At 44.8% G+C, this 27,059-nt stretch overlaps 1 protein-coding gene across 5 annotated transcripts in view; it reads right to left on the bottom strand.

Annotated features, from left to right (window-relative positions):
* The window catches only part of LOC134078648 (R3H domain-containing protein 1-like), a 42,059-nt gene extending 16,126 nt beyond the window's left edge, over nt 1–25,933 (bottom strand). The window contains exons 1-16 of one of the 5 annotated variants that reach the window (XM_062534730.1): nt 25,807–25,933; nt 13,821–13,846; nt 10,598–10,803; nt 10,171–10,384; nt 7,299–7,334; nt 6,756–6,848; nt 5,004–5,139; nt 4,748–4,826; nt 4,495–4,554; nt 3,976–4,116; nt 3,715–3,823; nt 3,478–3,573; nt 3,303–3,331; nt 3,056–3,109; nt 2,694–2,911; nt 1,034–1,315 (exon numbers count right to left, since the gene is read on the bottom strand). In XM_062534730.1, coding sequence (XP_062390714.1) covers nt 1,034–1,315; nt 2,694–2,911; nt 3,056–3,109; nt 3,303–3,331; nt 3,478–3,573; nt 3,715–3,823; nt 3,976–4,116; nt 4,495–4,554; nt 4,748–4,826; nt 5,004–5,139; nt 6,756–6,848; nt 7,299–7,334; nt 10,171–10,344 — 1,507 coding nt within the window. In that variant the 5' untranslated portion in view covers nt 10,345–10,384; nt 10,598–10,803; nt 13,821–13,846; nt 25,807–25,933. Of the gene's footprint in view, nt 1–1,033; nt 1,316–2,693; nt 2,912–3,055; nt 3,110–3,302; nt 3,332–3,477; nt 3,574–3,714; nt 3,824–3,975; nt 4,117–4,494; nt 4,555–4,747; nt 4,827–5,003; nt 5,140–6,755; nt 6,849–7,298; nt 7,335–10,170; nt 10,385–10,597; nt 10,804–13,820; nt 13,847–16,027; nt 16,130–25,806 lie in introns of those variants that run through there. The other 4 variants (XM_062534729.1, XM_062534732.1, XM_062534731.1 and 1 more) reach the window with 4 other exon arrangements.
* Nucleotides 25,934–27,059: the final 1,126 nt, after the last annotated feature.

Here is a 27,059-nt window from a genome sequence, read left to right as displayed (position 1 = left end):
TTTACTCCTGCAATAGTGCTGCAGAAGTCTTCATGAGGGCCTTTATTCCACATGAACTTGACTTTGGCATTCAGCCCTCATCAGTTCCCCCTGGTGACCCTGTGATAAGTGCCTCTACTTGAGTCATGAGGCAACTGTATCTGAACACACTCCTGGGGCTTCCTTGCACACACCGGGACAACAACTCACATTTGCCAGCTCCTTAGTAAAGGTCAATAAGCAATTACCTGGCCTGGCCGCTCCTCCAACATGTATCAGTGTCAGCCCTGTAGCCCTTCTGATTAGCCGCATGCATATTTAAAAGCCAGAACAAGGTGAACGGGGAGAAATGTATTATGAATTAGACTCCGCTATGGAAAGTTTCTGGGCTTTGACAAGGGTGGGCTACACTGGGCACGTAATTGAAGAAGCACTCCGTTCGCGTTGCGTCTGCCGCAAAAATTAGCTACTGGCCTCTGCTATGATCAATAGAACTGGCTACACCTGATGTGATAGCAGTGTGTACGTTTGAAAAATTAGACCAGTCTTCTAAAACTATTTTTGCGCACCCTGTGTAACCTCCCTGTAAGCCTCTGCCATATCCCTTTATCAAGGGTTCCGGAGAACATTTAATTGCTTGGATTCTTCTGCAAAGTGGCTTTGGCTTTACTGACCTTGAGTTAAAATAAGACGCTTTTTGTAATTGTGCAACTTCTGCCAACTTTTAATGTGCTGCTACAGCTAGTCTAAACTGGGCAAAGATAATAGATTAAAACTTCTGTACCTTTATTTTTTTCAGTATCATAGAGATTATAGAGAGAGTCATTCTTCACATGACATTCTTCTTTTATTCCGTCGCTGAGCTACACAACAGAGAAACCAAGCTGTCTATGAACAACTATGATGAATGGGATTAGTTTCTTGGTTAACATCCAGGATGGTTTAGGATGGTTAGCATCCTAAAGACGCTGCACGCACACACACACGCGCACACACACACACACACACACACACACACACGCCCCAGCAAGACCCTGGCTGAGGGATTACCAACCTGTGTGTGGGTTCACCAGGATACCGCCGGGGGAGATCCCGGTGGCTTCCAGAGGAAGCAAATAGTAGCTATGGTTAGCCAAGGGCGCTGTGTAGGAGGAGGAGGAGGAGGAGGAGGCCCGGCAGCCCTTGTAGGATGCGGGGCCGGCGGGGCTGACGGCAGGGTAGGCAAGGGGTGCGGCAGGGCCCGGCTGATGGGTTAGAGGCAGGGCGGGGAGGAGGGGCGGCTGGGAGCGAGAGAGCGAGCCCGTGGACGAGCCTACACTACTAGACGAGTCAGAACCTGAGAGGCAGGGAAGAGGAGAGGGAGAGGGAGAGGAAGAGGAAGAGGAGGAACAGGGAGGAAGAGGAAGAGGAAGGAAGGACAGGAGGCTTAGCCCACAGATGTGTGTGTTAGACATGCAACACTATAATCATGCACTAGTGGTGGAAGGGTGAGGGAGGGTCAAAGGTCATGCTTTGTTTAGGGACAGGGACAGGGACAGGGACAGGGCAGAGAGGCTAACAGATCATAGATTAAATGGCTTTGGTATCTTTCTGCCTAGACAGCAGCCGGGAACTGAAGGCACTGACTATTTGTGTTGCCATCTGAATGGGATCGACCGATTTAGACGATATGTCACGATTGAGGATCTAAATGTTTTTAAGATGGGAATTTTGAGGTAGCGCATATCTTAACATCTCTGAAAGGTCAAATCTAAAGAAATCAGATACATCACCAATTTCCCTCTCTAATTACCTCAGGGATCAGGGAGACGAAGATAATGATTTTATCAGCAATGAATGGCAATTTAATTAGCTCCTTGATTAAGATCTTGATTAATTTAGCTTCTTTGCTCATAAGTGGATATACGTTGATTGTCATTGCACCCAGAGGACATTTAAGAATTGCTCGCAGTAATGTATAATATACTGCTGACACTTGCTTAAGTGTTTCTCTGGCATACATTATTGCCCACGTACCCTGAACTGTCCAATGTGTTATTTAACTCATTATCATATCACCCATAGGGGAAATCCAGAGAAATCTGTCCAGTTAAATCTATGACACTTCATATGTAGTGACAAAACACTGAACTATTTTAATATTTAGAATTTGAATAAATTCTGTAACAACTGCTGCTTCAATGAAAGGTAAAACCATCCATTTTTGTTTTGACACAAGATAAGTTTGGATATTCAGTGAGTCTATTCCAGAAAAGAGAGATACAAAGATGTGGTGACATGGTTTGTGAAATAGGAGGACAGTAGAGGCACACACAACTCCAATAAACACATTCAGTATGAAATAAGACGCCATGTGTTTCCTCGTAATGAGTGCTTTAGACCAGCACCTCAACACGAGGGAGTAAATATAGATGATAGCACTTGGAAGCCTACCGGTGAATATAAATTACCTAACCATGAAGACACTGACAATATATTGAATTGCCCTTTGCTAGTGCAATTTTCAGGGCACAGGCATTTTAAACTACCCAAGGATAAACGCATTACTTGAAAAAAAAGAGAAAGAAAGATCTACAAATTCACGTGTGTGTTGTGTAGATGTGTTGACTACAGACTGGGTGGAACCTGGTGACATTGGTGTGACCAAGTGGAGAAGCAAAGCCTAGGGGGCGCTAGTGAGCAGCAGAAGGGTGGGGCAGCGGTCAGACTCTCACCGGTCTTGGAGAGGCGTCCGGTGCTCTTGCTACTGTTGCAGCTGTCGCCGCGCATGAGCACGGGGATGCCGCTGAAGCTGCTAGCCTTGGTCATGGCCGGGCGGAGGTTGCGGTTGGAGCTGTCCGAGTCGGTGCTGCTCCACGGCCGCGGTTCCGAGTACCTGGGCTCGTTCTCCGAGCTGCTCTGCCGGCTGTTTCCCGACCGGCTGTCCTTTAACCTGGAGGGGGGCGGCAGGTTTTCGCAACACACTGGTTAAGAATTGTATCCTTTTTTTTTTTATTTTGATTTGATTCAACTACAAATGAAATGATAGCAAATCTAATGTGATGTGATGTGATGTGATGCAGAAGACCGTCTTCACCTAAAAATCTGTCGTCTTTGCTGCGTGCTGTTATAGCCGTCATCTTCCTGTATCCTGAGATCAGTTCAGAGAGAGAGAGAAAGAGAAAGAGAGAGACAGAGATCAGAATGACAAAAAGTGAAACAGAACATTTCAGATACTGGACAAAGATTCTAAAAGTGAAACAGAACATTTCAGATACTGGACAAAGATTTTGCACAGTTCTGTTTTCTTGATATATCCCAAAAAAATGCAGAAAACTAGTCACCTTTTGTCAGGAGGGAAGCTGTCAGGACCCTGTAAGGCATATGCAGAGTATTAATGGGAAAACCAAGCATGAAAAACACAGATGGTAATCAAGACTGACACCATTATTATCCATCAGACAGGACACACCATTATTTTCCAAGACACACATTATTATCCATCAGACAAGCTCTTACATCTTGGGCAAATATCCTGTCCCTGGCTCGCTGGTACTCCTCCTCACGCTCCTCTATAGACTTACTCCTCCGGTCTTCCTTCAGGCGCATTCGCAGCTGAAAGACAATCACTGTCAGGTCTACAGCCTGAGAAGCATCATGCCATTGACAATCAACAGCTACAGTACTAAGGGCCGCTAGGTTAAGAATGATGGAAATAGGGACTAGCAGAGTTGAGAGATCAGTGTTGCTTATTACCAAGTTGTCATCTTTGTCTATGCTGGAATTGTCCCTTTTCAGAATGTAGCGTTTCTGGAAATCGTCGGTTTTGTCATCTTTGATATGCTCTGAAAATTTTTGATCTGGTCTGTTGAGACAAAAGTTTGATAAAAGATGTCATCCACTTTCCATCAAAGATATAATGAAACAGATGTTTTTTAAAAAATTCAGAGGAGAATGAGATGTAAAAAAATCTTTCAACCTTCAGTAGAATAAGATGAGACCCTCAGAAAGACTTACATTCTTGTATTGCTAGTTTTATTGATGATGACAGATTTCCCGGTCTGGTCGACGTTGTGGTCTAAGCCAAAGTATGCAGCAACCCGGTGCAGCAGCATTCGATGATATGAGGTCATCGGAGGAAATTTTCTTCTCTGGCTTCTGGTGACAAATGGCAGACCCGAGGCAAATAAATAATGCATGTGTTTTAAGTCATGATTAGAATTAATCTAGCCCAGCATCGCAGCCCTACTATGTTCATTTAAACTTGCACAATATATCCCAAAATGTCACCAAAGTTTCACTTTGTGACACATGATCACACACAGCCACAACTCTTGGGAACCAGGATTTGGAGGGAGATAGAAGGTGGGACACATAACACAAAATAGAGGGTGTTTTTGTTCATTTGGTGTGCTGGTATGACGAGCGATTCATTATTATTCCATTCAGGACACGTTTTTTTTTTTTTTCTTGAAGGACAAGTATGATGTAAATGTTTGTACAGGCAAAGTAATACAGCGTCTACTGTCTACATACTCATTGTTACTGATGAAGTCCAGAATGTCTTGCTCCAGTTTCAGCAACATCATTCGGTCCCTGTGAAGGAAATGTATAGATAATGGGTTTCTGGGGGAGAAAGCTGAGATGAAAATATTAAATAAGATAAAAACTAAAAAGATTAACAATCTAGCAGCCAAATTTAATTTAAGAGATTATTACATTTCACATTAAAGATCACATTAATGTCAGCAATAAAACAGTGGGAAAGTTATTTAGATCGATTACAAACCTGGGATTGTTTTTCAGTGTGTTCACCAAGAATTCGTGGAGATCGATACCAGTTGAGTCTGTGTATTCTTGACTAGAATCTGAGGGGGAAACAAACAAAAGAGACTGGAGTGATCTGACTGTTCAAGCATGAATTTCTTCCTCGTTGTTCTGTCTGTATCCTTTTTGACATACAGTACAACACACGCCGAGCAAAGACCAAAACAAACACACACACACACACACACACACACACACACACACACACACACACACACCTCGAGACAGCATCCTCCGTGGCGTTTTCTCAGCCTTCTCCAACTTGTCGGGGCATTTGTCTTTGCCGTCCTCAGTCTTAGGTGGAGCCGTCTCCTCTTTGTCAAACGACTGAGAAAGCTGGACCTCAATCTCACCCTGTAGAAATAGGACAAAACCCACGCTGTTGATTGTGCTCCCTGATACGCTATCAAGAGTGTCCAGCCGACCCCTTTAATGACTAAGGACATTCAGAGAGTCCAAACGGACCTGCTCCATTTAAGTTTATTTTCAGACACTGTTCTATATTTTGGGCTGTTCATTGTTGCCCATCTTTAGTATTTGAACTACAACATGCTTTAAACATATGCAAAATAGAAGCATGAGTTAATACAACATTTAGAAATGATTATACAAGGTTTACAACATGTCAAAAAACAGAATTTTGTCTAGTTAGCTAGAACAGAAATGCAATTGAAGTGTTGAACCCAATGTTAAAAAAGACCATTTTCTTCCGGTTGAGATCATTCCACGTTTAAAATACAAAATAGGACTGGATTTGGATTAACCAAAATACCAAGGAATGGTTTGGATTAACAAGATGATAAAATTGTTTATGATACTTTATCATAAACACTTGTTATTCATCATCGTGTGAGTTTATGTGGATTTGTGTTAGCCATTATGCTATGTAGATTTGTGCTAGTCAAATTCCCCAGCTGATGACTTGCCAATGAGCTGGAGAGGAGAGCATGCTGGGAAATCACCTCCACTGGCACTCCTGGGGTCTCTCGTCCTATACAGTAACTCTGGAAACGGATCTAATGAACTGCACATCAGCAGCTCCTCTAGCACAAGCCCAATCACATAATGAGTCGGTTCAGACCCCGTCACAGATTCTAAAGTGCCGTTTGGTGTATTATAGACTTTGGGACGGCATTAGGGAATTTTCCGTTTTCATTGATGATCATTTATTTATTTATAGAGACACATCATTTATTTTTTTCTGTTCTCAATCTTCCCTACAACCTGCTCTAACACTGAGTGAATACAGGCTAAGGTGGATGAATCCTTTGATTTACTAAATGCCCAGAATCGACAGGAGGCGGTCAATCCCAGCATGGCCCTGACAGGGCAGCCTGAGGAGAAGCCTTCGGGGGAAACGTTTTTTTTTTTCTTTTCAGCCTTGAGCTCTCTGGCCCTCGGCCCCCCTCCGCGCCCCAAAGCTAGCTCTTATTCTCAGCCCCTCAGCACTCTCTTTCATTGGGCCACTCAGGAAAACACAGAGACTTTCAAAAAGAAGTAAAAAAATAAAAAAATAATAAATTAGAAAACAGCTCTCAAAGCATGACAAAAGTGAGACCCCCGCATGGCAACAGGAACACAATATGACACCGGGGGAATGGCACTGGCTCCCCTATGGTTTCTCAAACGAAGGGAAGTGCACACCGTTTACGCTGGCGAGAGTAGCTTGCGGATCCTACTGTGTGGGAAAGAAGCCTGCTAGAATGTTACTTGCTAATACCTCAGAGAACGCCACTGAAACAGAATTGGCAGAAAGAACACTCTGTGGGGCACCTTGCATTATTCTGCTTCCTAAACCGAAGTCATTTTTTTTTTATCAGAATAAAGTTTTTGAAAATGTCCATTTCCTTTTAATTATATAAATACAAACTTATGGGAAGTAAGTATCACAGGCGTAGAATGCCAAGCTCATAGATCTGAGAGTGATGATTGGCTGGGTGGTAATTAAGACTTCTGCAGTGGAGCTTTACCTGATGTTCTCCAGACGTTTCTGTGGAAACAGATGGAGGAGAGGGCTCTTCGCAAATGGCCAGGCTCCGAACTAACTTTAACTTTGCATTAGACTGAGGAAGAGGCAAGGTTAGAGGGTCAATCAGGTTGAATGGGGAAAAAAGGACATGCAGAGAGAACTTCCACATGATATGAATAATAAAGAGAGGATGCGAGGTTTGGGGCGGAAAGGACAAATCGTGCAAACTCTCATACATGCCATGCATTATGACAGTTTGTTAAATAATAATAATAAAAAATGAACATAGCTTCAGTGTCACCAAAGAATTAAGGTCAACAGTATGCAGGCCAACACAAAAAATAAACCAGACAAAATGCTACCAGAAAACAAAAGACATTAAAAGCAATGTTTTGTTTTCATAACAACATTGTCATTAAGACAAACAAAATAAATGTAAAAAAAAAAAAAAAAAAATAACAAAAAAGATGCATGCTTAACGTGAAAGAACGCATTTGCAAAACAGGAGACCAACACATTTCCGACATGCCTCTTGCCACTGTACCTTGGGCCTGATCCCTGTATGTCCAGAGCCTTGCTGCTGTGCGGTGGGCAATGAGACAGAGGGGAACATGTGAGAATCGGCCTTTTCCAAATGAGCCGACCGCCTTCCTCAAGAAAAGACCTCAAACAGAAGGCTCTTTTGAGGAAAAACACACCACAAGGCAAGCATTTTTTTGTGCTTGTGTGAAAACAGATGTTTGCCGCTAAGAATTAATATGTGAAGATGTGACACAATGCTATGCACCAAAAACAATTTACTGCCAAACAGCTCAGCTGCAGTGAGCTGTTATTCAAAGCAAGGTAAATTGGTCGGGGACTGCACCACAATCATCTGTGATTTATCTTTTTGGAGAACTAATGTAACACCTGTTAAATGTACGCCATTTTGCGTGGTGGCAGAAGTATTATGGGCTTGGAGTGAGATGTACTGCCTCACGCTGCTGTCATAATCAACAGTGAGAAAGCACTGGAGCCACCATATCATTTTCCCACAGTCATTTCTCTCAGCCCAAAACCCGAAAATCCTGCAAGCACATTCATCATTCTCAGTACAATACCTCTTTTAAGTGTTCGAAAGCATTGCATTTCATAATCAAAGGTATTTGTGAGCTTCAAACAAAAAAAGACTAAGGACCTAATCAGTTTGGCTGTGTATTCATGGTCAAATAGCGCTTCAATAGACACTAATGGTGTGAAGAAAATCCTTCATTTTAAAGATAGAGATGTACAGAGAAATCATTATCTATTCTGCAAACAAAATAGGTTTCCATCGGTGTGTCTGTATTTAAGACTGGAAGTGGGTGTGATTTATACTAGAACCCAGCTTTTTTTTTTTTTTTAAACAGGATTTATTTTTATTTTTTTTTAAATGGAACACATACTGACAGACACTACAGGTTGCAAGCTTCATTTGCATGTATGCTTGCAGGCTCCTGTTTTTGATGCCTTGATGTGTGAGTTTCCATTGGAGGCAGCTGGGAACGGTCAACACACAGCATGTTGTGTGCCGACTTGTTGGACGAGACTAGAGAACAGCAATCACTTTTCACTAACGTGTAATAAATGAAATGACTACTTAGGGAAATCAAAAGTCCTATGTTGGAAACAGAATGGGCATTTCTTGTTTTTATCTTGTGGCCATCTACAATTATATGAATCGATTTGAAGAAACATAATAGTTGACACACAGACATGTCAATCATGGAAGAGTAATAATAAATGATCAAATCTAGGCAGAAGAAATATCCATTTCCATCTCATTATTTGTGCTTCAATAGAGTCATATATTTCTTGAATATATTCACCTATCCACATACATACCCATTTAAATACATGTATAACGCCTACGTTTGCAACATGTGAACATGCATTATATAATAGCATACCCATACATGTATGTATGTGCCAGTGTTTGTTTTCAGTGAAGAGTTAAAAGGGTTCAGATAATGTAGTTAACCAAGATGGATACGTAACCTTTGAAAACCATGGCTGTTATTTCACAAATAACTACGCACGCAGACAGACACAGACACAAAAATCTGCATCTTCTAGATTAATCGACATTCCACACGAGCTTGTCAGGTGAGACCGCGTGCACGAGGTGGAGGTGTGCAGGTAGCAGTGTGCCGAGTGTTCAGTCAGCCGCAACGATTTGCAAAGCAAAGGAGACAGATGGCAGCCACGGCCGCTCGCTGCGCCTCCACTCCCCAACCGCCCCCCCTCTCCGCTACCCCCCCCCCCCCCCTCCCCCACCCCCCCTCCACACAACCACCCCCCCGCCCTGCCGGCCACACAGACAGGAAGTCTTGTGGATCCGCTCAGATTGCGAGGCGCCCGGCTGTTACCTCAGCTCTCTACGCTTCTCAGCAAGCAAAGCATGCTGGGATTTTTTTTTTTTTTCATGTTTTTTTTGGGCTTCTCTGCTTCTCCAAAGACAATGTGTGAGGAGTGATTTGTGGAACGACATAAAAAGAGGACCGACTGTGGGAGCAATGCTTCAAAAAAAAAAAAAAAAAAAGATGGGGAACTAAAATAAAAAAACGAAAAATGAAAAAAAAAGAAGAACAAGGAACCCGGAGCAGGCGATGGAAAATGTCGTCGCATCAAGAGGGTGCTGCCGTTGAGAGCCCCTCGCTGTCAAGCAACGTGAAATAAAGACACACCGGGCAAGCTTTCACAGCTCTGACCTTCACTACAGCGCAGCTGCAGGTGAGGCGGGACAGGGGTACATCCAGCACTGGCTTCCCGCCGCACAACACAACTACCCGGCGATTGATTAGCTGCGCTAGACGCGAGACTCCCTGGGGCTCTGTGCTCTGGTTTCCGAGTTGGCATCGCCGTTTCTCTGATGCCCGAGCATGACCCCTACCTGAACATCTGTGGTACGAAAAAAATCAGCGGATCTGTCTGTTATAATAAGGCAGAAACTCCCCTGCATCGAGGCAATGCGATGTTATTCTTTGCCTTCGACTCAGCTCAACTGTTTTCAATTCTCCCCAGAGATCTCCCTAGCAGTGTTTGTGCTAATGCATTCATCATGTCTAATATAGCTGAAACACGCATTCGTTGCATTTGCCTGCGTAGTCAGCCATAACGCCTTTGGCCTTATAGCAAGTCCCCCCCCCCCCACTTGGTAGCCATCTTGGTAACGCACTTTGGGCAGTTGTTGGGCAGCTATTTTCCCATTCGAGTGAATGAGGGGGCATACAGGAAGCGGTAGACCACTGCCATACTGGCCCTATGAACTAACCCATGCATTTCTATGGAGGATTGTTTGAGTGTTATGTCTCCTCATTAGAAACAAAGGCTCTGTTTCTACTCTTTAGGCTGATGTGAATGGAAAGGGAAGTGAGGGGAAGTGAGGGGGGGGTTACCTGCACCTCCTTCTGGTTGTCCTGGCCGCTCTCCTCCTTGACTGGCTCAGGCCGGTCCTTGCTGTCGGACCCGGAGGTCTGGCCTTGGACCTCTGGCGCCGGGTCACTCTCCTCCTCCAGAACTCTCATTGTTTCACTCGTCTCCTTGTCAGTGCCAGGATCAGACATCCTCATCAGAGAGGGCTACTTGGAACATCTACCAAGAGCTCTGGACCTACAAGAGATCGGCACAAACAAATCACATTTCCGTCCATTTTTCTAACGTTGGCATTCCAATACATCTCTATGAGTCTCTTTATCCAAATTACGTACCGCTTATTTAAATGTTTTGTATCGAAAGGCTTAGTTTCTAGGATGTCCACGTATATTCTGTCAGCCACATCTATCCCCACATGAAACGGTTATCAGCGTAGAACAAGATCTTTACCCAGTGTTGTGTTTACGGACAGGCCTGCGGTAGCGTGTTGTCGTGGTGACGGCCGAGCCGTGTGTCCCGGTGAGCGAGGCAGCGGTGGCGGCGGGTGTGGAGCGCGGTGGAAGCCCTGAGGGAGAGGCCCATGTCCCCATCACCAGCACTGGCTCCCGGCCGCGACAGCAGTGGGCGCCAACGAGCCACTCATACCTCTCACGACCCTGCAAGAGGAGAGGAGGAGAGGAGGAGAAGAGGAGAGGAGAGTGGAGGAGAAGAGGAGGAGAAAAAGAGGAGAAGAGGAGAAGAGGAGGAGAGAGAAGGCCAAGATTAGGGAGGCAGCCACACACAGTCACTTGTTGTTGGGAGATTACGTCACAGGGCAGAGCAGAGATGCTATCTTTGTTTGCTTTTAGCTGGTGGCGGTCGGTGCATCTGAATTTCCCGTTAATGATCAGACTCCACTGCCACTCTGCATCTAACCCTCTCAGGGCAGACTGATCGAATTCATCAGATCCAATTCAAGCTTCCAGGCACAATTACAAAGACAGAAAAAAAAAAGAACAAAAAAAACTTGGACTGTCACCGTCACTAGTATCAGTTTCCATCAGCTATTCGTCTATATCCAGAGTTTGTATAGTCAACTAGACCATCACATAAAATTCTGAAATTCTGTCACATCTGGTTCTGGATGGAACGCGAGCTGGCACACTTTAAAATTCAGCATCTACAGCACTTTGTACCAAACAAATCCCCCTCAGGTCTGGGAAGGGTGCCACTTATGATGTGCTTCCGATGCAGAGCTTCAGCAGTCAGTGCGATGTGAGCAACCCTTAATGATCAAATTAATCTTCCAACTGCACAATAATGTGGAACATGCAGATTGTTGTCAGTGGGAACAAACAAATGGGGAAAAAAATGAGCAAGCGGGCAAAAAAAGTAGCTTGATAGAGAGAGAGAGATAGAGGGAGAGAGAGAGAGAAAGAAAGAGAAAGACAGAGAGAGAAAGAAAGAGAAAGAGAGAGAGAGAAAGAAAGAGAGAGAGGAAGAGAGAGAGAGAGAGAGAAAGAAAGAGAGAGGAGGAGAGAGCGAGAGAGAGGTGACGGCGTGCAGTAGTCGGGGCTCTCTGGGCGCTGGGCAGGGCTAAGCAAACAGGGGTCTGTGTCTGTGTGGCGCTGTAGCGCATTTATCACGCTAATGGAGCCGTGGCGGGGGCTGCTGCATTATTTAAGTGGCTGATGGGCCCGGCTGATTGGGATTCATGAGGACTGGCACTCCAGGGTGCCGCCACGAGCTTGTCATTGGAGGGGACAGGTGTGAGGGACAAGAGGCTCCATCACGTTCACACACACACTATCACAAGCATCCACTCACACTCTCACGTACGCTCACACACACACACACACACACACACACACACAAGCATCCACACACACACACACACACACACACAAGCATCCACTCACACACACCCACGCCTGCACACTCACACCACCACACAAGCATCCACTCACACACACACCCAGCCCCACACACTACCAGATGAACACGCAGACATACATATGTTTGCACACATGCACCCGTTCTCTCACACACAAGCTGACACACACACACAAGCTGACACACACACACACACAGGCTGACACAGGTGTTCATCGGTCTCGCATCATCACACAGTGGCAGGTAGCAGTGGAGCCGCTCCTCCGCTGGGCCTCATTTCACCACTTCCCGCCGCCTCAGCACAAGCCTTCGCCGTCACAATGACAGCCTGCCAAAACCCTGTGCACCCCTCTCTCTCACACACACACACACACACACACACACACACACACACACACACACACACACACACACACACACACACACACACACACACACACACACACACACACACACACACACACACACACACACACACACACACACACACACACACACACACCTCAACACCCCCACCAAACCCACTAAATGAATTCTGCACACTTCATCGCTAGGGGCTGCAATCGGGACCAGCACAGAGGTGATGAGGCACTCTGCATATTACCACCCCCCCACAACACACACACACACACACCACAAAAAAAAATACAACGACACCACTCAAGAATGATTATGCTCCTAATGTGCAGGGAAAAAGAGCTCGGCAGAGAGGGAAAGGCATAGAGAGCGCGGGAGATGGAAAGCGAGAGAGAGTGGAACATTTTGCTTTGTTTTTATGCGTCACATTTGGCCCGTTAAGTACACCCACTCCCATGCTGGCCTGACCCCTCTCTCTCTCTCTCTCTCTCCCTCTCCTTCTCTCTCTCTCTCTTCAGGGTCCTTGTGGAGAGTTCCAACAACCATGTCCAGATGACTATTCTGCCAAATCACTTCAGTCGTGTTGTATAATGTTTTTGGTGTTGGCCTGGTATCTGTTAATCTCTGCCGAGAATCTATTCGGAAGCGGATCTATTTAAAAAAGCAAACAGTCGGTTGGAAGTGTAAATGTTGTGAAAACGCCACACTTCAAGGAAGGTAAGGTTTTTTTCTTTTTCTTTCTTTTAGGAAAAAAAAAATCTTTTTCTCAGCATCACAGAAGCTGAAGCGGGTTGTCTGCAGCAAGCTGTCTTGTGTGTTTCAGTCCCAAGGGGTGTGTGTGTGCTTGCATGTGTGAGTATGTGAGAGCAGGTTTGAGTGTGTCTCTGTGTGTCTGTGCAATGGGGGTAGTGCGGTGTCTGTGGTCTGTGAGTGTGTGTGTGTGTGACGGGGGGTGGGTTGCGGGTGGGGGTTGGGGGGGTATCTCTCTTCGCTCTCCAAGAAAAGCGCCGCTTTTCTGAAGACTGAGGAACAGCTGTGGTTCTGTGTCTCCGCTCTCCGCTAATTGGGCGGTTTGTGCCAGGAGACGAGAGGCGAGAGCGGGCCGCCGGCTTTCTGGAGGACGGCGGCGCGCCATTCACCGCCTCGCCGCCAGAAGCCCGTGCCGCTGGCACCCAATGAAGGGAAGCCAAACACTGGGCCGCACGCTATTACTAGCGCGGAGGGGTCTTTTAAATCAGCGCCACCCATAAGGATGTCTAAGCTTCAGCTTGAAGGACTGACTGGTGAAAAATGTTAAGTGAAATATTCACATGCCCATTTAATAATAAAGTATTACTACAAGTCAAAAAACATTCAAAATGAACAGCCTTCTTTTTTTTTTGTTCTTTCAATTTCTACGACAATTGCTATGCACACAATTCAAATAACTTGACAGGTAACAAACCTGCACACGTCAAGGGCAGCTTAAGTCTGGATAGACAATGAGAGAACAAAATTAATACCAACAAACAATGCAAATAAAATAATAAAGAAATCAATGGCACAAAAGACCCGACGAGCCGTCTGCTATTCATTCTCTTCCAGAGCCGCAGCTGCACGGGCACACTCGGGGGCTGGTGTCTGCTTTAATATAATCCCCATCACAGTGTTATTATTATTACTTCACAGGCAATTATATTTGGAGATGATTGACATTTGGCGAGCACGGGCGCTGAATATTAATGCTGGGGGATGCTCAGATACCTGCTGCTTAATTCATCTTTTCATTTAACAGCAGCACAGGGACAGGAGGAGGACGAGGGAGAGCGGGAAAGAGAGAAGAGAGAGAGAGATAGAGAGAGAGAAAGAGAAGCAAAGAGAGGAAGCAAGATAAGATAGTAAGTTTGCCTTGACCCCTATGAATATTAGAGTTATTGCAGGTCATTTGTATTCTGAGGTTGTAACTTTGTGCTGCTGTGTTCCTCTCTCAGTCTTCTGAAATGAGACCACATGGCTTAGCCTACATTACAAAACACAGTCCCATCTACAATCATGCTCCTGCTAATTCATCATACTCCTGCCCTGAAGTTCACAAATATCTCAAACTGGAAAAAAACATCTCTTGGTATCGCATCACATGAACAAGAATGTGCATTTTAGGACTGAATGACAACGGCATCCTTACACACAGCGACAGCCCCATCGCCCAGGCTGAAGAGCACAGGAAATATGACTGATCTGAAAGGTGCTGAAAAAAAAAAACACACCCTCCCCTCCGCTCCCCTCTCCTTCCATTCTCCTCTGAGATCACTGATCCCCCCCCCCCCCCCCCCCCCATTCTAAAGCCCTGCCATCTGTCTCCCTGCAGGAGTCCACTGCCGTCGCTCCTACTCGCCAGCTCTCAATGACACACACACACACACACACACACACACACACACACACACACACACACACACACACTGCAGAAAGAAAGTGAAAGGACGGAGAAGAGGGAAAAAAAGCCTTGCAGAACCACAAATACAACTAGATAATGAATACCGTGGCCTTTGGCGACGCCCATTTGCCAGGCTTAATGAATCAATCCCAGGTGTAACCTTGTCCCACTTTCTTTTTTTCCCGATTCGATTACCCCATTTTACAGGGCTCTGCAGAGCACACCGAGTCTACGAAAGATAATTCTACAAAAACTCCCTCGCTCGGCACTCGGCGCCGAAACAATCCTATTCGCCCCTCAAGGTAGACTACAGGAAACGCAATCAGGGCAATTAGCAGGGAATTATGAAGCTATTAAGCAAATAAATGCGAGAGTATAAAAAGGGGGTTATCTCGGGTAACGCTTTAGAACTGGCACATTAACAGGAGACCTTAATTAACCTTCCTTCAATGAAAAAGAGAAATATATCTTTTTTTTTCCCTTTTTCCCCCTTTAAACCTCGCTGAACTCCGCAATGCTGTGAGTGACAAAAACAATTAAGGTCAATAAGAAAACCCCAGGAGAAAAATCGGTGGCTCACTCAATGAAAGAAAATTTGTTTTCAGCAGAACACACGCACGCAAACACTTTATGGATCCATTTGACGATTTCCCACAACCTTGCATTTCCGATCAAACGCGTTAAGTTCAGCGGGGCTCTGTGCGGGTCATTTAAAAGCGGAGAAATCACCACCTTGCAGCAGCGTTCTCCTCCGCCTCCACTGAACCTCCCCACCCCTTCACAGTCAGGAGTGTCGAGGGCAAGTAAACCGCTTGCCGCCACACAAAAGGGAGCCATCCAGGGGTCAGTGAGACGCGTCGGCTCAATAGAAAAACACTGTTCAGACGACACAGCGTCCGGAGCATGGACCACACACAGACACAGAGACACACTCACACACACACACACACAAACGCCTCCGACAAAGCGTCTGCAAAACTTTTAACGAGGGCGGTCAACAGATCTTCTCAACACAACCATTTCTATGGAAACCAGGCTCAGAAGGAGAACAACAAAAAAAAAAACCAATGATTTAAATGCCACTTTACACAGGAGACCAGCATTGTCTGTGAGGACTGCTATCATCACACCATGTTGTATTAGTTTCCATCAGCCTATTGCGATCAACAATGACCTTCTCACCTGAAGTGCTGCTGGAGCGGTATGGATACCCAGGCAGACAAACCATCACTCACCTGCAACATAGTCGACTCCATCATTTTCATTGGTCAATACTTTAGTTTCCATAGTACCAGACGATGCATTGGCTATAGAAGTTGCTGCTTGGGGAGGAAAAAAAAAAAACAAGAAACAAAAAAAAACTGAAAAACTCCCAAAGCAGCTTCCCCTCCTCCCCCCTTTATTCTATTATTTCACCCTTTCTCTCTCCTCAATCTCTCCCCCACGCTCTCTCTCTCTCTCTCTCTCCTCTTCTTTGCTCCTGTGCTCTCTATCCCTCTCTCTCTGCAGCGACTGCTCCGTCTGTAGCTTAACTGCCTGAGCCCATGGTTGAGGCTCAGACCCCCCCAAAAAGGCTCGGAGACGGCGGCAAATCAACAGCCGGGCTGTGTGATGTCAGCGGCGCTCTCAGCCAGTCAGCACGCGCGGCTACGCTGCCGGCGCGTCACTGGCTAAATTGAGCTCTTCATTAGCGCCTGAGCCGCAGCCCGTGGCGCCAAGCAGCGGAACTGTGGGAGGCTTTACCTTCCCACCCCCAACAGTGTGTGAGTGTGTGTGTGTGTGTGTGTGTGTGTGTGTGTGTGTGTGTGTGTGTGTGTGTGAGAGTGTGTGTGTCTGTGTGTGTGTCTGTGTGTGTGTCTGTGTGTGTCTGTGTGTGTGTGTGTGTGTGTGTGTGTGTGTGTGTGTGTCTGTGTGTGTGTGTGTGTATGGGGTGGGGGGGTATGGGTGGTGGTGGGGTGGGGTGCTGGAGGGTACTTTGGGAGCAGTTTGGGTCACACGCCCGCACATACATTCACTCACTTCTCTCTCTCTCTCTCTCTCTCACACACACACACACACACACACACACACACACACACACACACACACACACACACACACACACACACACACACACACACACACACACACACACACACACACACACACACACACACACACACACACACACACACACACACACACACACACACACCTCACTGCCAGCAGGCTTACGCAGGGTCAGGGGTGTGTAAGAGACAGAGGGCTTCTGAAAACACACCACCGTGCAGTGGTCTTGCTTTCAGCTGCACCAAATTTTATACAGGAAACCTCAATTTCTCATTGATGACTCTCGCCTCCACCAGCCTTTTGTGTGGGATGTGCACTGCATGACCTGGTATTTCATAAAACTAAAGGCGGCGTTTTTAAGAGGCAGCCTAAAAGCAGCCTCTGTTCCTGGTAAATGGTTCTCTCTTCTCCAGAACCAGCTCTAATAAAGATCCAACAGGATAAATGGAAATGAGGCTACCTTCCAACCCAGCATTTAGGGTAGCTTTGTGCTGCAAATTGTTGCATCTGAATGAAAACATGAATGAAAAATGTCAGTAATAGCAAAATCAGTATGGGTTGATACTTCTTCTCTTCTTCATGAAGCATAAAGCGTGAGACTTATCATCTGAAGGGAGTCGTACTACAGTAAATCCCTGTCGGACTATAGATCCACTCATTTAACTTTTTGTTCTTGTGACATTTAGCATGGAACCACAATAATTTCCCTTCTCTCACACACACACACACACACACACACACACACACACACACACACACAGAAAGGTACAGATGTATGAATGTTGCGCACGTCTCCCGAATTACCACTTCAGCTTCAGCCTCCTCTCCAAATAAAGTGTCGGCTTAGGTCCTTGACACAGAGCGCAGCGCAGGAACAGCGCGTTCATTAAAAGTGTTTACATTATTCGCCCGGCGACGACGCAGGGCGCCGAACAACAGGGCCAGCGAAGATAGCACTCGGCAATTATGAAACGCATCGTTTCGCTGTAATAAGAATGTTTGAGGAGACTCGATTTGAGATGTGACGGTAATTGAATCGAGAGGTGTTCACAATTTCTCAGACGCCGTTTCTGCAATTGCGCTGCCGAATTAACCCAGGCAGCCGTGTGGTTTCGATTAAAAGCCTTCCCCTTTGGGCCTTGCAGCCAGCGTTAATATTACGATATTACTGTTCAAAAAGGCCCCAAAATGGGTACCAACACACACAACAACAACAACAAAAAAAACTGCATCCGGGTAGAACATTTCGTAAGAGACCAGCAAGGCTGCAGTCTCGCATCAGCTGAAGAACAGCTGGTTGCGTACTGCAAGGACTGACCCACAGCTTCTCTCCCGAGTGACACCTGAATGGGCACAGTGTTCTCTCAGAGTTTTCCTCACACAGAGGGAGGAAGAAGTGGTACAGTACGACAGCAGTCCGTCTCTGCCGCCCGCAGAGGCTTCGGCGGTGAGTTCTCACCATCATTCCAGCGCTGAAGTTTAGGCGACGACGACGACACCGTCGTCACACTGACACGCGGAGGCGTGAACAACGCACGAGTGGGAGAGAGGCGTCAAACACACGCCACAAGGCAGACGGATAGATATCCATAGCATCGCAATCAGAACACTCAGAAACGGTGTGTGTGCACGCGTGCATGCGTGTGGTGTGTGCAAGCAGCTTCACAGGCACAGCAAATTCAATATGTCAGAAGCTACTACGGAGATGATCTTCTATTTTTTTTTTCTTTAAATTAAGAGAGTTCATACATCAGTCACTTCAGCACCAACACACACACACACACACACACACACACACACACACACACACACACACAGTAAGACCACTGGCTCACCGTAACACACGGGTATATACACCTCATGTGAGTCACATGCCATCACTCCAACGCACCCAAACCTGTGATATTTTGACAGTCCAATCATGGTTCTCCAAAGAAGTGCGCTGACGGCGGCGGGCGAGAAACACAGGCAGGCGAGCACAACTTCCCTAATTGCCCCCTCGCCTACTCCGCCAGGAAAATGAACCTCTTACTTATTCAATTACAAAGACCAGATGTCAGACGCAATGTAAAATAAATGTAGTCACAAATGGCAGGCCGTTTATATTGATCACCATAAATCCGAGGGAGGTGTCACGCCATGGCTAATTACATATGCTCTAAATCAGACGCTGAAAACCTCGCCACCAGAGAATATGTCAAAGTAATTTATGGCGCGACGTCGAAAGGCTCTGAAAGACGTTTCATCCCAGCGAAGGATGGAGGAGTTGCTGGCTACTGGCCTGGTGGGGTGCTGGAATGGCATGTCTCATGATGACACCTTATTTCCTTACCTAGAACATCTCAGCATGGCAGGACTAAGGATTTCAGAGTAAGGAAGGTTTTTACTATGGTAAGAAAATTTACCAGCTTTTAAGCATTCAGTGAGCAAGCTAAGTTTACATTTATAACGGATATAGATAACTGATATCAAACAGTTCCATCCAAACCACATGAGCTCCAAATCAAACAATTGTGTCCAAGAAATTCCTTTGTCATTTGAGAAATTGACGTTTGGAATACTCATCTCGATGCTGGAAGCACGTTCTTAAGGCCTATGACAACTACACATAACTAAATAAAGCTATTTTTGTCTTATGGCAGCTGGAATGAAGGATTTCCTATACCGTTCAGACTTGCACACTGGTGCAATCAGTCTTTTGACTGAAGGTGCTGCTGAAGCTTCTGAAGCTCTCAGAAGAGCGGAGTCTTCAAGAGGTTTTTGAAGAGGGAGAGGGGCGCCCCTGCTCTGGCAGAAACTAGTAGCGCATTACACCATTGAGGAGGCACAGCTGAGACTAGCTTAGAATGGCGTGAGCTTTGCGGGCGACAGTGCCAGGCGCCGCTCTTCGGCAGAGCGCAGCGGTCGTGCGGTGTGGTAGCATATGCCTTCCTCTCCACGCTCGAGTCTATTTTGTGGCCTCATTGCGAAGTGTGTGGGTGTGACTTATGCGTAAGTGTGTCACTACTGGAGGGCAGCACATGTGCATGCATTTTCTCTGTCAACCATTGGGGAGATTGGAAGATGTGTGTGAGTGTGTGTGTGAGTGTGAGTGTGTGTATGTGAGTGTAACAGATCAGTGTCTACGAGTGTTGATTTCCTCAAGCCTAATGACCCGTCAACCTGCCAATATGTGCATGGACTGTTTTTTTTCTCCCTCCAGTATTAATCAGCCGATAACGCCCACATATCCTCTCGACAGGTATAAAGGCACATGCACAGATTTCCACGGATCTTCCTGCGATCGCTAGCTCCCACGAGAGAGAAGGTGCCGGAATGACGGAATACAGAGCACTCGGAGCGCTGTCGCTGACAGCAGTCAAATTCCCTAAATCGCCCAGCAGTTTCCATCTCGGAGTCGCGACAAAGAAAATCAAAGTAGCCCCATCATTTACGTCTCTTCGACTCTAAAGCTGCAGATCAGAAAAGGGTTGGCGGGGGGGAGGAGAGAAAGGCAGACAGAGAGAGAGAGAGAGAGAGAGAAAGAGAAAGAGAGAGAGAGAGAGAGGAGGAAAAAATCTCTCAAATAATTACAGCTTGTCCTACGATTTCACAGTACAGTTGTCCTTTCTTTCTGCAGAGAGAGAGAGAGAGAGAAAGAAACAGAGAGAAAGTCGAGTGGGAGAGAGAGAGAGCGAGCGAGAGAGAGAGAAAGAGCGAGAGAGAGAGAGAGAGAAACCCACCCAGCATTCAGGCACCAAAACACCTGGCACACGGCTGGTGAGACAACACTTCCAAGAGCCCGTCCACCCAACCAACCAACCACCTCCCTCCACCACTGCCCGCCCGCCCCTCAACATTTGCATAATAAAGAAAGCGTAATGGCTGCACTTACTAATTAAGCCTCGCGATGCAATTTCTCTGCTTTTCCCGAACAAAACGGGTGGTGCATAGAGTTAGAGCAAGACAGAGATAGAGAGAGGGAGAAAGAGAGAGAGAGAGAGAGAGAGAGAGAGAGAGAGAGAGAGAGAGAGAGAGAAAGAGAGAAAGAGAGACCAAACGAGGGAGGGAGACAGCATAAGTGACAAATACGTTTATTTACATTTTTCCCTAAGGGACCCGTTGATTCCTCCACGGAGAGAGGAGGGGGGGGGGGGCCCTAATGAGGTCCCTGGGGGGGGCAGCGGAGGCCTGTAGCATCGGTGCAGCGAGGAACATGACAGAGCCCGCGTGGACACAGGTCCATCCTCATTAGAGCAAAGGCAGGGGTGGGGAGAGCAACTGGGGAGGGGAGAGCACAGCAATGTGTACAGGAAACTTGCGCCATCACTTTATTCTGGACACAGGTACATGTCTGTTAAGGTGTGTGTGTGTGTGTGTGTGTGTGTGTGAGTGAGAGAGAATGTGTGTGTGTGTGTGTGTGTGTGTGTGTGTGTGTGTGTGTGTGTGTGCGCCTGTGTATTTTGAGGGGGGGTTTTGGTGCTGCCTGGCAGGTTCAACCATAGGTATAATTCAAAAGCTAGCAACACACACACACACACACACACTACAATACAATCATTACAGCAGACCAGTGTGACCCATCAACATAATGGGAATTTGTAAATGCGTCACATATTAAAGGGGGATTTATAGCCTACTGTTCTCAGAAGATCGCGCAACACTGATCAAACGGCTCAAAAATCACTTAACACGGCTCTGTCTGCCTCAGTGCCACTGCTGCATTAGCTACTTAAAGCTATAGACTAGCACGGTCATATAATTATGATCAACAGACTCTACACCATCACAAAATATGAATCATCACAGTTTAGATCAGTAAGATATGAAAAGCTCAGCAACATAAAGTCTTCCTCTGGAGGAATCCATGTTTCACTTTAAACACACACAAGCTTATCTGGAATGTCATGAGCACAGACACGGATCTTCCTTACACACAAAGCTTCGCGAGCAGCACAGCATCCCATCGTCTCCACCCGCTGGAGGTGAGCTTTGAAGGGATCCAATTCACAATGCAAAACTCCCTCAGTGATTGACCTTTCCATAAAGGGACATGAAAAGCCCTGCCATCGCCACTCCAGAGCAGAGAGGACAGCGTTTGAAGTGTGTGCTGCTGAACCCTGCCAGTGTCCCCGTGTCGCACTCAACATATTAAACGAAATGGCCACAGACACTGATTAAGAAACCGTGTCAGGATAAAGAGGCCTACTACTACACTCACACATGCACACAGACCTTTAAATGCGGGGCAGAGTTGTCAGTCCCAATGCTGCCATTACAACTGGCCAAGACAGATTCAAAAGGAATCATGTCACTCAAAATATATTCAGCAGGGCCCTGAGAAAGTCTGCAACTCAACCAAAGTAAATTAAGCTATTTTCATGCATCGAAACTGGCATATGACATCTTCAGTTTCGACGGGCGTCTCTTTCTGTAATCTTTCCCTCATTCGGTGAGATTTGATGCTGGATGTCGAGCTTACAGTTAAGAAGCAACAAATGACCACCGTGACCAAGTGTGACTTTCGCTTGCTGGTGGCTTTTGCTGACATTGAACGTCTGCTGCTGAGAGGCAAACTCCTGATAAGCGACTTGTCAGTGTCACCCACCACCACACACTGAAAAAACAGTGGTTAGATCAGGGCACTGACTAAGAGAGTGGATGAGGTTGGATAAGACACTTCTACATACCTGAAAGATAATTCAATTACATCAGAAAGAAATGACCTACTTGCAAAGCATGTGCATGGGGGAAAAAATGGCATCTGAAAAACATTTTGTTGAATAATGTAATTGTGTTTCTGTTGTCTGATGCAAATGGGGTTTCTACCTCTCAGGCAGGAAGAGTAGGCTAGCTCCTGAGGGTGTTCATACTTACACCGGCATTTGTTCACCTCTTGCCAGCACTAATGCATCAACCAGACATTATAAATATTACCTGTGACAGATACAGGCCGAGCACACGCAGATATTGTGAAACAATACCACACAGACAAATTTGCCTCGATGTGATTAGATGCTCTGAAAAAATCTGGTCTGGAAAACATTATGGAGTTTTATCTGTAGCGAGAACAGTAGGCTGTAGCTACTGATTTTTTTCTTTTCACAGCTTGTTTTTTTATCGTCCACACAATTTCCATGCACTACTCGCAGTCTCCTTATTCAGACAGACTGTAACATTAAATGTTAGGCTTACTATGTCTAGCTGTTTCATTGGGGAGAGCATTCACACTTTTTGGAGCACATTGCGGTAGTTGAGTGCTTGCAAATAATGTTGAATCCCTACAGTTGGTACATATTAACACAGTGGTCCTTGCACTGAAGGTTAGGACTCATACATAAATAGCCCATCACCTCCAAAAGAGACCATGAAAGGCGCTCACAAAAGAGAGTAAACGTTGACAGTTCTGTCCTCGACCATGTCTCCTTCAGGTTGAGCAAAATCTTTCATCTTAAAAGATGAACAAAGTGAACAATGCTTAGGGTGATGAAATTGTTTAACAGTACAGACAACCAATAGAAGAATCTCGTCACATACCCAAACTAAGAAAGCTCGTCCTACAGGCTTTTCAACCATGTAAAAACCTACATAACAAGTACAAGCACATATGGAAAGTGAATGAATAGTAGGAAGAAAAAAACTACTAGATCTATATCAGAGGGGAAGGGAAGATAGCTGACTGTGTAGAGACTAGAAGCCTTATTATCCATTCAGCTTGTATAATGAAATATGTTCACGTAAACGTACTCTGTGGATATTAACTTTACTACTGATATATAAGGGTGTAATGTAGGCCTAAGCCATCACCTTATGCTAGTCTTGCCAGCATATTGATAATTGTGCATTATATAAGTAATCAGAGACTAGAAGCCTTATTATCCATTCAGCTTGTATAATGAAATATGTTCACGTAAACGTACTCTGTGGATATTAACTTTACTACTGATATATAAGGGTGTAATGTAGGCCTAAGCCATCACCTTATGCTAGTCTTGCCAGCATATTGATAATTGTGCATTATATAAGTAATCAGAGACTAGAAGCCTTATTATCCATTCAGCTTGTATAATGAAATATGTTCACGTAAACGTACTCTGTGGATATTAACTTTACTACTGATATATAAGGGTGTAATGTAGGCCTAAGCCATCACCTTATGCTAGTCTTGCCAGCATATTGATAATTGTGCATTATATAAGTAATCAGAGACTAGAAGCCTTATTATCCATTCAGCTTGTATAATGAAATATGTTCACGTAAACGTACTCTGTGGATATTAACTTTACTACTGATATATAAGGGTGTAATGTAGGCCTAAGCCATCACCTTATGCTAGTCTTGCCAGCATATTGATAATTGTGCATTATATAAGTAATCAGAGACTAGAAGCCTTATTATCCATTCAGCTTGTATAATGAAATATGTTCACGTAAACGTACTCTGTGGATATTAACTTTACTACTGATATATAAGGGTGTAGTGTAGGCCTAAGCCATCACCTTATGCTAGTCTTGCCAGCATATTGATAATTGTGCATTATATAAGTAATCAATGTTGTTACATGTTCCAATATATCCATTAACATGTTCGATCGCTATGCGACACTACATGAAGGAAGATGCATCTTCTTATTCTGCAACATTGGGGTTTAGATCAAAGATTATTTAGATTATTTTACAACATAAACTGCCTCTGGAACAATCTATCTATGTGCAGGACCTACTTGTCGAAATCTGCCTGGCTCTCGCGATGGTTTACAGGCTCATCAGTTATGTTGGCTATGTATAACATTAGCTTAGCAGCCACTGCAGCAAGGGTAGCAGATGTAACATGTATGTAACATGTTTCAATTGACATTGATTATTAATCACGTTTCTCTGCCTTAATGACACCTCATTTGAACCCAGCATCGCCCTTTCTCAGCATCGATAGTCTCACAACTCGCATACGAGTGTAACCAGAGTTTGCTAACGTTAGCCAGAACCTTCACGAAACTTGAACCAATTATTTCAGTAACGTTAAGCTAAACTAAACATAACTTCAGATGTAGCAGCTAGCATAGTTAACACAGCACCAGTGAAAGTGTAAATGAAATCTGGTTGGTCATTCAATGGCATGATGCATTAAAAGACTTAACGTTTTAAGTTTCACAGTCATTTTAAGGTAATTGAACTTCAGAAATGTCCTCAAGGAACGTTATCCTTAACTTACGGGCTAACAGGTTTACCAAATGTATTAACGTTAAGCAGTACCGTTAACGTATACAGTTTATGCTAACATAGCACTTGGAATGACAACCGTTAGCTTATAGTTAACCTTCTTAGGCCACAAACTGAATAATACCTTGACGTTCACTTCACAAATGGAAAGATAACGTGGTGGTAAATGTCATGCTGACTTTTAACGTTACAGTAATGCGTGTCGGACATAGCCTACTGTACAGGCAATTATCGACAGGAATGATGGATGATAACGTTACATTATTTCCTATCTTACCATGGGTTTATATAGGTAAGGGGGCCTTAACCAGATACCAGCTAGCTTCCTTGCTAACTAAATAAACTGTTTAGTTCAGATAGCCATTCAAACTGCTAACGTTAGCCATTACCGTATTTTAGATATAACGTATACATGGCTATAAATGGTAAATACAGTAACGTTAATGGACATCAGTTCCACGTGATAAGTTACACAATAATTGTAATGAACCGGATTAAATTGTAAAGAGAATGCGCTTAACGGCTAAAATTATTACATTGGTTTAATAACGATTAGTTAGCCAGAACCAACTAGCGGCCTAGAGAGAGCTAGCTAACTCGGTCAATATCTAGATTTTCTTGGATTAGCTTGCTAGCTGAAAGCTAACATGTAAGTAGCCAGCTAGCCAACTGGCATAGGCTTGGTTTCGCAAATTACATTCAAAAGCATTTCATTCAAAATTTAGAAACGTCGTTAAACACTGAGGAATTAACGTAAATATCCTTACCTTGTCCACAATAATGATGATAGCTTCGGCAAGCAACTATTGTGACACTGGATAAATTTATTTTGTTATTCAATCTACATAGGAAACATGAGAGCTCGGCGAGGGATAGAGCGTCCACAGACGGGACCGAACAGCATGCTACACATCGATTGACAGGTCATTTCGTCCAATCATTGTGATCACCTTAAAAACACAAATGTCTTCCTCCAGTTGCCCACCTTTGATATTGCAAATACGATCATGTATTATTGTATTGACTGACTTGAGGGGCAGCAGCCAGCGTACTGGAAACTTTATGATGTTAAAGTTGGTGAGATCTGTTTGTCTGTGAATAGGACGCCATCAGCAACTAGCCTATGAAAGACCATGCATGGTCTTGAAAAAAAAAAAAAATTGACAGAGCTCTGAAATCAGTTGATGATGAGATATAAGTAGACAACTAACCTATTTAGATGGAAATATAGTTAACCCTAAATATGAAAGTTTTGGCATACAATTTACAGGTAGGTTTAAGACCCTGGGTCATTTTACAAACATCTTACACAAATGATAAGGCACTCCAAAGTTGATTGAATACTTCAACAAAATCATCATAATTATTATCACAGAGACATGCAGGCTGATGTGGTTTTCAAATGTCTATGCCATTTTCTTGGTGTTCGCCCTATGACTTGCCAGTCAGTCTCTCTAGACATATGCAACCAAAAAGGCAATAAGTCACTTGTTTTTATTTATTATTTTGTTTATTTATTTATTTACTTACTTACTTATTTACCCTACTCAGTGTCCACACCAACATTTCCTGTCCCCCCATCCTTGTAGGCCTACTTTCAGCATTGAAAAGGGTCAGAGAGTCAGAAGTAGTGTGGAGGATCAGGAACAGGTGTCTAGGGAAGTCAGCCATCCAGTACAAATCAAGATAGAGACAGCCTGGAGTATTGATCACAGATGTCAGATTGTGTCTTCCTCATTGTATAACACTCTGAGTCTTTCATAGTCTTCATCAATTACGTAATGAAATGGCCTGCCTTTACTCAGTCACAGCAATCTGATTTCTCTACTTTTTTTTTGTAAAAATGTCAAGGAAAATTCACTGGACAAATGGCTGAGTTTCACAAAAAAATATTGTTTAATACACACTTAATCATTCTCTCTCTCTCTCTCTCTCTCTCTCTCTGTCAGTCTTTCAATCTGACACTGGTTAGCATCTGAACTGAGCCGTTTTACGAAGCAACGATCCACCATCACCGAAC

Source organism: Sardina pilchardus, chromosome 4 (assembly GCF_963854185.1).
Source record: "Sardina pilchardus chromosome 4, fSarPil1.1, whole genome shotgun sequence".
Classification (NCBI taxonomy): domain Eukaryota; kingdom Metazoa; phylum Chordata; class Actinopteri; order Clupeiformes; family Clupeidae; genus Sardina; species Sardina pilchardus.
Note: the sequence above shows the minus strand (reverse complement) of the source record. Positions and strands in the feature narration are given on the sequence as shown.